Consider the following 13432-nt stretch of genomic DNA (forward strand, 5'->3'; position numbering starts at 1 on the left):
ATGCTTAATGAGCGTGTGCTCTGGAGGATTAGCACTGTGGAGTGATCCCCCCGGAAGTATGGCCAGTCATGTGGTTGGACTCCAGTCCTGAAGTGCCAACAAGGAGCACAGAAATGCCAATTAAAGAGATTAGAGTAGCAACCCCCTCCTTTGCAATTGCAGGACAATGGCTTTGTCAAGGTTCTTCAGACTTTCTCCTCCAAAGTCAAGCTCTGTCAGGTTTCTCTTGTATTTAGGATCTTTTCAGAACCAGAAAAGCCATGGTATAGGTCACCGTGATGGAGACCTCATACTGAAGCACTCCTTGGCTTGACTGGTGACCACAGCTTGCAAGCAAGTGATGTGCATAGTTCCATGTCACACATCACTCTGCATCCAGAAGAAGATTAAAGTCCCTTCAGCCTCACCCCACTGCCTCTGTCAGATATTCTGTTCAGACAATGTTCAACTAGTGGTGGCCAGAAAACTGCAAAATTAACCAAATTTACAAAATATACAATTTCCAGAGGGTTGTCTTTGTGCCCTTGTGTTATATGTGTGACTTGGGAGAGATGCAAGGTACATCTTGTTAAGCCCATGCCATCTGTAGAGCTTCACATGGGAGATGAAGGTGGAATTCAAGTGCCCTACACACCTGCCAGCAAGGGTCACAGGGTCCAGATGGCTATTTTGTTCCACCAGGGCCCCCATGAATTAGTAGGCAGCTGATCTCCCTGGTGCTCAGACAAGTCCAATCCTTTTTACTGATCCCTGTGGGAAGAACAGGGAGGCGAGTGTGCTCCTTCCCCTGCCCCTCCCTTTTGGGGTGTTCTCAGCTGAGCAATCCATGGGGAAAGCTGGCTTTCTGTTGTGTACAGAAACACTGTACACTTGCAAACTCCCTTGCAAAGGCTTCATGAGGGAACTGGCAAAGCATAGAACAAGAGCAAGCCTGCTGTCTTGAGCTGAAGGCTAGACTTTCAGAAAGCAAAAATACTTCCCCCACACACACCAAGTAAAAATAAAAAAAAAATTAAAAGACGCAGGGCACCAAAGTCCGGTTTAAAACCAGAGTGGACTGGGTATACAAATACCCTTCCAAACCTGGCACAACACCTATTCAGCATCACCACAGGCCATACTAAGCAGGATGCTCGCATACCGGGTAGTTTTAATGCTGGAAAACAGAGTAACCATGGGACAGTGCTTTGCTTCAGCAGCAGAGGGACAAAAAACTGAAGGAGCAATTCTGAGACTGAAAATGAGGTCTTAGACCAACCTGTGGGAATAGATGTCCTATGCATGGCTTTTGCAACATGGACACCCAACGTGGCAGGTCTTAGTCTTACCTAGGTCATTTGGCTGGTTAGCATAAAAATGACTAAGATAATTAGGAACTCCCCTGTTGGGCGAGATCTTTATTTTTCAGAGAAGGAAACTGAGGAAAGGAACTATAAGATGACTTGTTCATAGCAGATGTCCTTAGGCCAGGGAAGACAAACTGGTACCCAGCCCAGTGTCCAGCACTCCCCCTATGATCAACAAGTTACAGACCTCTGGAGAACCTCCCCCAGTGCCTGTTCTGAGCCAAGCCAATATTTCACTGAACATTCCCAGTGGAGTAGACTCTTCAGCATCCCTGGGCAGTCTACCTCAGGACTCACTACTTGGCAGGGTTAGAAAGCTATTTTCATGCCATATGAATCAAACAGAAGAGGAATAATTTAATGTGCTACAGAGAAGGTTCAAACTTAGAATTAGGAAAATTGCCTCACCGCCTTTCATTTATTAAAGTGGACATGTGATTTTCCACCAGTCATCTACTTTCTAGAAAAAGTAAAATTAATTCATTGAATATGGCCTGTGGCCAGAATTTGTCTAGCGAGTATTTACTAATGAACAGTGATGCCTTGGCTGCTCTTAGGACACCAGTTCCTTTTCTGGGCAATGCAGAGGGATCATGTAGATGGTTTTAGCAGGTAGATGTTTTCATTAAGGTGGTGAAGGCATTCAGATGACAAATGTGAGGATAGTTATCTGCCTTCAAATATGAGGTCAGAAAAAATACAGAGGTGGTGCAGGAAGCCTGGTGAGGAAAAGGGGAATAACTGGACATTCTGTTGAGCCTTTACAGTCTCTGCAGGAGCTAATAGAAATAAATCCTGCCTTTCTGTCTAGGTTGGGAACATTTGTGTTTCCCACTGCAGGTGAGAAGCTACAGAAAATTCAGCCAGCAGGATCAGCACCAAAGACTAAGTCCCACATTGCTGGATGGGATGCGAGCAGTTGCTGCTAGTGGGGAAGAGACATCACTCTCCTTGCCATGAGGAACATGTGTAGGGACACTGGCATGGTGAATTATCACTCCGTTTTTTTCAAGACTGAGACTAGCTTTTTGGGACACAACACCTGGAGGTGATTGAGGGGAGAGTGGAAAGACTATTCCTTCCCATCTCCCCAAGAAATGTTTGCCTTTTGGTGGGAAAAGCATAAAAATAAAAGTTATAGTTAAAACCTGAAACAAAATATTTAGGATTTTATGATGAGTCTGGACCACTTTGTCACGGTCAAGAGAAATGTCTTGTGTCCTGCAAGATCATCCTTCATCAGCCTTCACATCCTCAGTGTCCCATAAGAGTTGTGTATCTGAGACTGAGTGCCTTTTTCTCTGCTTTTTAAGGCCTGAGTATTTTTACTATACTGGAAAACATTTCACATCATAAATACAACAATCATTGATTACCATGTACCAAGGATGGTTCAGAGATTAAAAGCTGCAGAAATTCAATTCTTTGAAAGCGTTTTTCACTCATACACACTGAACCCATTTAACTCTGGGAGTGCCATGAGGTGACATCACACAGCAGCAAGCACAAACTCAGGAGCACCTTCCCGTGTAAATCCCACAAAGATACAATTTGCCCAACAGCCTGAGCAGAGAGTGGAGATGCTCCATCCAATCCGGGTCTTAGTAGCAGGCTGTTTTGGAGGATTTGGTATTTTCTTGGAAAATACTATTTTCTTTTACTCTCCTGAAATCAGTTTTGATGGAAAGATGAAAATCCATCCAGCCTTGTGGACCATTAAGGACAAGACTCCCCTTTTCCACGTGATTTAAGTCATACTATGGAATCCAAAGACACATGTATCAGTGTGTTTGCTAGGTTAATCCTCTGGTGACTTTCTAGGACTCAGTTTACAAAATATTACTTGCATAAGCAACCTCCAGTTCCAGTCTCATTCACCATGGTGCCAGCATTAATCTGGATGTATTAGAGGATTGTCTCTCACTGTCTGGAATTCATATTACGAAAGCCTTGGGAGTTGCAGTTTTTCTAGCCCTCGTCACACTTAGGGCTGTGGAAACCATTCAGGGTTGAAAAAGTCCCTAAACTGGGGACTCTTAGTCAGGGGGACAATTCATTAATTGCTGATTTCTTTTGATTTAGGTCCATTCCTGGTGATTGCTGATGTGTTTATACAGGAACCATGGTCATTCTACGACAGGTAAGTGAAACGTTCCTGTCTTCAGTTTCTCTGGTTTTACTACATCACTACAGGCACTAATAAAAATATTTTTTTTTTGGAGGGGAAGGGTCAAGTCAGGTTATTTTTGTCCTATCTTACTTCCCTAAAAGGAGTGTTACAAGATGCAGAGATACTCATTAGCCTTAATCCTTGATTGGCTTAGAGGAAATCATTGCTCTGTGTGTGTAGTCCAGATTAACCTCATGCAATGTTCCACTTCTATTTTCTTATCTGGGATGGTCCAGAAGCTGCTTGTGAGTCCTGGATATGCAGAAGAATAAAACAACTTACTGTGTGACTTGAAAAAGGATCTGGTCAAAAATTGATTTTCAGTTTCCAGGAACAGTGCTGCTTTGGTTGTGTAAAAATGGAGTCTTTTAGCACGTTTGAAAGAAATTGAGGGATGGAGCATCTCTGATGTGGAGGAAGTTTGAGAGGGTTGGGGTTGTTCAGCCTGGAGAAGTCTCTGGGGAGACATTATAGCACCTTCCAGTACCTACACAGGGCTTGTGAAAAAGAAGGAGAACAACTTTTACATGGGCATGCAGCAAAACGACAAGGGGAAATGGCATTAAGCTGAATGAGGGGACATTTAGACTAGATGTTAGGAAGAAATTCGTGACTATGAGAGTGGTGAGGCATTGGCACAGGTTGCCCAGAGAAGCTGTGGCTGCCCCACCCCTGAAACTGTTCAAGGCCAGGTTAGATCAGGCTTTGAGCAACCTGGTCTAGTGGAAGATGTCCCTGCCTATGGCAGGAGGGTTGGAACTAGATGACCCTGAAGGTCCATTGCAATCCAAACCATTGTATGAGTCTGTGAATTGAAGAATTAAGTTCCATGACAGGTCTCATGGTGATTCTGTAATCATTTAAGGCTTCAAATTGTAGTGTTTTCCCTCTGTCTAGGCATAGCATGTTGCTCTCACTGTAGCTTCTGAATTGTCTCATTGCTGTGTCTCACCTGGGGAGGACTGACAGTCCCAGCATGTGTCCTGAGCTGGGGCTGCAGATTGAGACACAAATATATTTGTCAACACAGGCATTGTCGCAGTGGAGCAAATCTACCCAACAATTTTGATTCAACTCTGTGTCTCCCTTGGAAAATATACTTTCACCTGCTTTTGTCCAGGGATTTTTGGACCTTTGAAGGAACTCACGTGGTTTCAGTTTATACCAGTGATACAAACAGCTGAGGATAGCTTTTAGTGGAAGGAATGCCAGGGATCTCATGAAGCAACTGAACTACTCTTTTTGATGTTGCCCCAACCTGCCAGGACCCGAGCCCAACAAAAACAGGCCGCACTTTGGTAGGGGTGGGTAGGAGCTCCCTTCGAAAGGCTCAAGGCGTTGGCCTCATGTACAAACTGACTGGTGCCGTTTACAGTGCCAGGGAAAATTGGTGTGGAAATTAAAACAAACTAGGTTAAAAGGTCAGAATAGCCATTGAGAAATATCTAGTAATAACTGTCTAGGATGGTATCACTCCAGGCTGCCTGTCACGTCTCTCTGTCGGTGGGTACCCCTCTGTGGTTCATAGTCTTCTGTGTTGATCTGAACTCACCCTTTGCAGAGCTTCAAAATAGAGCTTTCAAATAGAGCCTCTTCCTTGTTATCTAAAAACAAGGTGTCTTGTCTGGGCAAGGAGGCAGCATGCTTCTGAAGTAATTCTGGGCACTCTCCCTGTGGGTTCAGATGCCAAGCAGTTGCTGACAAGTATCAGGGAAATAGGTTTGTGTTGAACTTGTTGCTTACTAAAAAACATCTTTCTGCAGCGTGGATAAGGTGAACAAGGACTCCTCTGTAATGAAATAAGGTTACCCAGTTGTTAGCAGATACAGGCCCTTTCTGAGGTCACTTTATACCAGTTTGCCCCATCTAAAGGTCCATTCTGAGTCATATTGGAACCACTTTGCTCTCTGTGGCCCAAAAGTCTGCTGTTTATGTGATGTTCAATTGCCAGTAGCAGCAATGTATGTATTTTGCCCCAAGTTTTGCTCTAAGATTTTGGAAATACATCTATGCTGTTCCTATCTTCATTATTTTCCAGGAAGCTTTCTTTGTCTTTTTTTTGCTCATTCTTGAATGTGCACAACATAGTCATGCTTCTACCCTCCCACCCCTTTTCCCCTGAAAACTTTCTCCAACAAGATCAAACAAAACACCAAATCATCACCTTCAATAGATGAACTCAGAGCTTTTGGCTCTTACAGCTTTTTTTCCCTGTCCTTACCTAGCTATAAATTCAGGAATTTTGAAGATGAGCCCATAGCATTGCTCTACTTCCATTCTTCCATCAAAACAGTGCATACCAGGATCTCCCTTAGGGAGAACTGAGTGCCAAGAGCAGCGCATGGCTCCAGCAAGGAGGGGAAAACACACAGAGTTCCTGCCCTGTATCTTCCACCCAGTAATCTGAAAGAAAAGCCAATATTGTTCCCCAGCAGGGGCCTGAAGGGAGCCAAACTTGTCAGCTTTAGTCACTAGCAAATTACTCGTGGCAAGTCCATTTCAGTGCACAAAGAAAGGGAAGATGGAAAAGGAGGACTTTCCTGAATTCCTGCCTTGGCAGCCTGACAAGTTTGTTTGTCTTTGCAGCACAGCAGCAGCTTGTTTGTGCATGTTCTGTCTGTTATTTAAAGCAGAGATGGTTTTGGAGCTGGAGTGGAGACCAGGAGGGTGCGGTGGTCCTGGCCATACAGCCTGGCCAGGGAGAGGGGTTTCCTGGTTGCAGATGGCAAATGTCTGCTGCTTGCCACATGGCTCTTTTTGCCAATCCATCTTCTTGCTCGTATAGGCAACCCTTATATAAGTGTTAAATCAAAGGCCACAGTGCTGCAAATTTGCTGTTGCTGGGCCAGCCCAACATAAATCAAACCTTCTTATCAACTGGGGAATAAAACATACTTGCAAAATATAAGTATTTCATGTAGGACCAAGTTCAGCATCAGGAGTTGGACTTGATGATCCTTCTGGGTCCCTTCCAACTCAGGATATTCTATGATCCCACAGATCTCATCCACTAAACTAAACTTTGCAGAAGATTTTATCTGTATTACTGTGGTCTCCTGACCATGTCCAGACCACCTGAGGAGTATTACTGCTTTTGAGGGTTTCTCCCATTTCTTACAGGCCCCCCAGCCTGCTCCTGGGGTTATAGGGAGAGAAGTAGAAATAGGTGTTAAAAGAGGCAGTGGAGACTTAATCCAAGCAGATAAAGGAAAGCAAAACCCAGCCAGAAATTAAGGTCCTGTGGGATCAATCTCTGTGGGTATCTCATGCTATAAAGCTCTTCCAACGCAAGGAAGGTGTTCCAGCTATTCTGAAACTTTGCAAGAGCCACGCCTTGATCAGAGACTTCAGCTCTGCTTTCCTGGCTCAGCAGAGCTCCTAGGGAGGTGATTCTTGGGTTCCATGCCAAAACCTCAAAGTTTCCTTGCAGACATCCATTCCGCGAAGACTGGGCCACCTCGGGCATTTCTTTGAACATAAAGTCTCCAGCACAGCTTCAGCTTTAAACCCCACAAAACAAGTCCTACGTGAACAAGACTGTCCTTGATATGTTCATGTCTCTCTTTTCTGAGTGTATTTGTGACTTCTTGCTCTTGTGCCAGAGTGGCCTTTAGCTAACATTGTACTTTCCCCTTCTTGCCATTTCTCACGTGTTTGTTTATCATTTTCCTTCCTACTCTTGGAATTAACCAAAATCTTATAAAACCTTACTGTCCCTGTTGTGAAACAAGTTCTGCGGCCCTCTTGTGATGGTGGCAGCCCTTTCTTCACTACTTAATTTCTTCTTGTTAAGACCAGAATTACACATTGCACTGAGGTGAAGGGTATTTGTGCAATTTGTTAATAAGCAGGAGTAGATTTTGTGACTGCTGGTGTTTTCAGAGTCTCAGTTTGATGCTCCAAGGAGATGTTTTCCTATGCTGAGATTAAGAACAGTAGAGACCAGCTTTTGAAATCTTTCAGTCCAGTCACAGACATCTCCCAGCTGGGCTCTGTGAGCACTGGCTTTACCTGCAGCTGACATACACCATTTTGAGTGTTATTGGTAATACACATTTGGCTTTGCCAAGTGATTCATTGTGCTATATATTTTGTTAGCAAGGAGGAAGGGGAGGGGGAGAAAAACAACGTTATTGTAGGTCTTCTCAGGGCTGATCTGTAATCATGTTATTATAAAAAGCAAAGTGTAACTCCACTGTTTGAATTCTCTTTCTCATAAACACTGAATAATTTAAGTCTTCTCCCATTTATGCCTCGTATCTCTCTGATCTATGAGTCTGAGGCTTCCCTGGATAGCTGTAATGCAGCAATGAAAAGTCCAGCACAAGCCAACCAAAGGGCACATTTGCATATAGATTGAAACATGAATCCTTGGGAGCCATTCAGTAGTTGCAGTGCTCAAGACATTTGGCATTTTAACAGCTCTTTGCATCAAATCCTTTCCATCACGTTTATGGGACAAATAAAGTGCTGGGGTTGCTGCGTGCAGAAAATGAAGCTGCAGGCTAGGGAGATTTTCTTGCAGTGCTATGGCTGTGGAATATAAATTATGTGATGTCAAATAAAGGTAGAGTGAGCAATCTCAGCTGGGGTGTGGAAATACCCTCTCAGAGAGCCTGTCTGAAATGCATTTGTTCCTGCTTCTTGATACCTCAGACAAGCCTCCAGGATCCATCTTCTCTGAAGTGTATGCACTGAAACCTTGATCTTTTTGAATTCAAGACAGAGAAGGCTTTGCATGAGAGTTGTTATATGTGTGGCTGAGTTTAGTTTTGCTTTTTAAAGAGGCAGTCACAAAACACCCAGCCAATATTATTTGAGGATATAGGAAACTTCAAAGGACTCAATAACAAAATTTACCTTGACCTAATCTTGGGACCATATGTTTCCCCAGGGAAAATCTACATCTCCAGGGACAGCTCTTGCAGAGCAGCTCACATATTATCTTGTCTTGCTTGATGGTAACTTCTCCCTGTCTGTCAGAGCCCTTAAGGTGCATTTAGCTTGCTTGAGACCTGACATCTGGAGCAAGAAGAGAGAAATTCAGCTTCTTGAACTGTTTCTTTCTCCTAAACTCTCCAACCCATCATGAAGTTTGGATTGGATATTAGGAAAAATTTCTTCACCAAAAGGGTCGTCAGGCATTGGAATAGGCTACCCAGGGCAGTGGTGGAGTCATCATCCCTGGAGGTGTTTAAAAGACGTGTAGATGTGGCACTTGGGGCCATAGTTTAGAGTGTTAGGTTAATGGTTGGACTTGATGATCTTAGGGGACCTTTCCAACCTAAATGTTGACTCTGTTGTTCTGTGGTTCTGTAAGCTTCTGAAGAAGTCTTGCTTTGTGTAAAAAAAACCCAAAAAAAAACCCCCCAAAAACTTGTAATGAATCTTGAACCTCTCATGGTCACTCTACACTAACTGGTAGAGCTGGGGACTGTTGGCCCATCTAGCAACCCTTTTGCTGGAGAGATGTTGGGGGGGGGAAATTAGAAATCTTTCATTTCCACTCACCCCATAATTCATCCTGCTGCTAGGGATCAACACAAGGGTTGATTTCCCTTGGCCCTCATTCCAGCCACTGAGCCTCTGATTACTGTTCTTAATGGGAGGAAGCATCTTCATCCCAGCTGTGCAAAAAGAGCAGAGCAAAGGAGCTCCTGTCCCATCCCCACGCCCATATACCCACCTGCTTGCTATCTGCCCTCCACTTTGTCCCAGCTGAGTGATAAAGCTGTTAGCTGGACCACCTTGTTCATAATTTTGCCAAAATCATATGGCTCACATGTAAGTTAAAAAAACTTGAACGTAGTTTATTATTACTTTTTTTTTCCCCTGTTATTTTTACTCAGGTCGGTTCTCAGATGGGATATAGAGACTGACAGTTGGAGGGATGTGGGTAAAAGGTAGACAGACATTTAAGCCAACATGGCAGCCATAAGAAATGTTTGTAGTGTGACATCCTTAATAGAGTGTGGGACCAAGCTTGTCATTTGCTCCTTGTAGAAATGGCTGCAGGCAGGGAGCTCTCCCTGTTTGAGGTGACCTTTGTCTTCATCAAATTCCTCTTGCAAAATTGGAAACATTTGACAGCAAGGCATTGAAAAGAGAACCCTCAGCATTTCATGGATTTTTGGGTTATAGACACTTCTGTGGAATGGCCCTGATGTATACTAGTGGAAGATTTGGCTTTTTTGACGTAAAATGTATTCCCTTTTCAAGGTGTGGCATCGTTTGCTAACACAGTGTAGATTGGACAGCAATTTTCCTAAAGAAACACACTTAGCTTTGGCTTTCTGCAATCAGGTTCAAGAAGCTGAGCACAGCTCCTGAAGCCCAGGGGAAGAAAAGCAATAACAGACCTTTTCAGTAGCACAAATTGAAAAATGGCATTTCTTTCTCAGGAGAAAGTTGAGCTGGGGGTATAGAGAATATCAATTGAGATGTCATTACCTGGTCAATAAATAAAGTAGTTTAATTGGAATTAAAAGCTGAATATTGGAGACTTCCAATAAGAACATCAAAACAATACTATCCATATCAGCTTTTAGCCAAACTAAAGATTTGTTTATATGTTTTTCCTGTTGCATTTCAGGTCTTGGTGAAATGGCATTCTCTAAGGAAAATTTACAGTAAGAACTTTAGAAGAGTAAATCCATTTTTAGTTGGTTTATAAATGTAACAAAAACAGAAGGAGGATTTAGATGTTTGCTCAAATACATATAAGGAGACTGTTCTGGAAAAAAAAAAGTCTTTAAGAGCAGAGAATATTCAATACTGGGAGTGAAATAATCTGAGATACATCATCAGTGAGCCAGCCACCACTTTAGATATGTCTACTGGGACTTTCAACAGTGGGGAAAATAAGATGAGTAACTGTGGACTGGGACTTGGAAATTTGTATGGTGATACTTTAGCATTTCCATTTTGCCACTCTTGGGTACATTTGCAGATATTGCTCTAGTGGTCAGCAGTACTGACCAGCTAGTGCAAGGGATGTGCATCAGAGTGCTGGAATGTAAGGGAATTGCCTTTTCCTGGTTGGCCTCATCCACATGGATATGAGTTTTACTGACATGGAAAGGTGATACAGTGGATCAGTTCTCCTCTCCTTCACAATTCAGCCCTGGCTTCTCTCTTCACAAGGGAGATGCTATTGGCAGAGGAAATAACCTGCTTTCTTGCACTTGGCGAAGGTCAATCTTAGAAGTTTACAAGGATTTCATTCTCCTTTAGGCAATTTTTGTGAATGGAGAAAACTTCAGCAATTTTAAGTTATGAGGACTTCTGTTCCTGAACAGAAACTATTATAAAATTCTGAATGGAGTTACAGTGGGTTGAGGTTGGGAATGTGTATCAAACGTCCAGACTCGTTCAGACCCAGGTCTGTCCCACCTGGCATTCTATATCCAAAATGACTGTTGGTGAACACCAAGGGATGAGTAAGCATACAGTGTTATTTCCTCAAAATATGTTCCTATCCTTCAACTAATTTCCTGGCCTCCACCTATGAATTTTCAGCCTGGTCATTTCCCAAGCCTGAAGTGATTTATTTAGTTAGTAGTCCCTATTGAATCTCCCTTCCAAGCACCTATCCAGCTTCCATACTTCCCTAGATGTCCTATCCACCTCCACTGCTTTTTGCTGGACCTAGTCCCCACTGACTTTTGTTGATATCCCCTTATTTTTGGACTGAAAGAGTATTTTAAAGAAGTATCTCTACAGCCTCGTCCCATTCTGCCCTAGCCATCCGTGTGGGCCACTGGTGACAACAGGATGCTACCATAGATGGTTCTGTGGGGTGTCTTAACCTTGCACACCCATTTTCATGCTCTGCCTGAGGCAATTCCACTTGCATCCTGATAGTATTGCTCCCTTCCAACTCTTCAAGCAAGAAGCAGATGTCCTCCATCCTTTGCCCAGCCCAGGAGAATAAGACGTTGGCTTACTTTGCATGCTAAAGGAGAAAGATCCAAGTGCTGCTTGTTTTTAAGATTAGGAAAAACACCTATCTGGGACAGTGATTTAACCCACCATGACTCAGAAGCCTTTTGTGCAGACAGTGCAAATGCAATGTGAGCAGTTTGTGTGCATCTCCTACCACCCAGCCAGGCGTTTTATTGCCAGCACCTTTGCTGGCAAATGACTCTTAAGGTCACACACTTCATTTTCATGATCTGCAAATCACTTCATGAGGGCATTTTACTGCCCCCTAACCCCATAAAATTCAGAGTGAGACAAACAGGCAGCCTTTCGCATTAGGTAGATGCTTGAAATTAAGCAACATTTGCATCCAGAAAAATGCAGTGGAGGCATTAACTGTATTTCCATGCTGATACTGTCAGCCCATTCCTTGCAGAAACATAGGCTTAATTAATATATCTATATGATAAATACTCTTGCAGTCTCAAAATTAAGGCTATAGGGCAATTATTGAGTTTCTCAAAACAACTATAAAATTGATGAGTATTCCTCACATGAATTAATTTCCCTTTACATGAATTGGGTTTGCACATGAGCACCTGACATCAGCAGCTGACTGCTGCTGAACAAGCATCTCTGCCATGCTAGGCACCCTGAAAACCTCCCAAAAAACCCAAAATTTTGGCTTTAAAATTGTAGTTGTATTTGTAATGCAACCCTTCTCAAACTGGGTAAAATGTGTGACCTTTGGAGGCCGTATCCCCCTTGTGCAGTGTATGCAGAATGGACTGTTCATGTAATAAAATATCTATGAGGAATATTAAAAGTACCAATAATACAGGAATTATTTCCTGCACCAAATCATGCAGAGAGTATTTCTTTTATGGTTTTATTCTTCTGGCTACTAGAGTTCAGGACATGCGTATGAAAGTCTTATCCCACTGGCAATCTTACCAGCCACCATTCCTAGATAATTTCATATAAGAAATAGGTCCAGCTTCATTTTCCAGTCTGTGATCATTGCTTTGTTTGCAATGGCTGTTGATTACTTGGTAGGACTTGGATTTTGAAACAGGTTTCTGGGTCTGTGTGTGTTAAAAGGACTGGTGTTCAGGGTTTGCTTCGTGATCACTTTCCAAAAGCTGAGTCTGTTCAATGTGTGCCCAGCAAGCTGGAAACCATTAACTGTAAAGCTGTCCTAGGTTTGAAGGAATCCACAGTGCACATCTGTATCTGTCCTGATCCAACAAGTCAACTGTTTTGGCTATGTCTGCCAACTGCAACTGTGACTTCAACAGTGATGGTTGTTCCAATCTCTGTCATCTTGTGCTGACCTAAAAAGTCCACTCTGCCTCTGTTTGCAACCTCTAGGTTAGGGTTTGTCTAGCTGGACTTGCCACCTGGTTCCTTCATGTCCTTAATTAATGTGGTTGTCCTCTGTGGTTATTCCAAAGCCTTCTGGAATTTCACATACTATTAGCATCAAAGTTTACTTAAAACCCAGGGTGAAATCATCAGAAACAAATCTCAGTGCATTTGGTAATTCCAGAGAGTTACAGCAGATGGGGCTGGTATTGTGCTGCGCAACTCTGCAGCTGGTCCACCTCCTCCCTCGGAGGGATCCACCACCAGCAATTTGGGAATTTTTTCAAAGTTTTCCCAAGGCAGAGGACCTTGAGGAATCTAGGCAAATGGTTGCAATTAGCAACCTGATATGAGTTTCCATTTCAAGGTGGTCTTGTCTGGAGCCTGCTTTGACATCTTCAAAACCATGAAGCAAGCAATGAAATATAGATTATTTTTCTGGGTTTTAATAAATACTAGTATGATTCTTTTTCATTCATCCATTTCATGATGAAAAAACATCCATGTGTTTAATTTTCTTCAGTTTTTTTTTCACAGAATTGTAATATCATAGAATGGTTTTGTGTTGGAAGGGACCATAAAGGACAACCTCATTCCAACACCATAACAACTTCCACTAGCCCCAGTTGCT

The 13432-nt window shown here is 42.9% G+C and overlaps 1 protein-coding gene across 4 annotated transcripts in view; it reads left to right on the forward strand.

Moving 5' to 3' along the window:
- Positions 1 to 13432, forward strand: part of MYO7A (myosin VIIA) — a 105652-nt gene that overhangs the window by 16031 nt on the left and 76189 nt on the right. For all 4 annotated transcript variants that reach the window (XM_050332598.1, XM_050332599.1, XM_050332600.1 and 1 more), the window contains exon 2: positions 3429 to 3486. In XM_050332598.1, the coding sequence (XP_050188555.1) occupies positions 3469 to 3486 (18 nt within the window). In that variant the 5' untranslated portion in view covers positions 3429 to 3468. The remainder of the gene's footprint in view (positions 1 to 3428; positions 3487 to 13432) is intronic.

The sequence above is a fragment of the Myiozetetes cayanensis genome, unplaced genomic scaffold (genome assembly GCF_022539395.1).
Source record: "Myiozetetes cayanensis isolate MyiCay16 unplaced genomic scaffold, myiCay2020 scf5-8, whole genome shotgun sequence".
Classification (NCBI taxonomy): domain Eukaryota; kingdom Metazoa; phylum Chordata; class Aves; order Passeriformes; family Tyrannidae; genus Myiozetetes; species Myiozetetes cayanensis.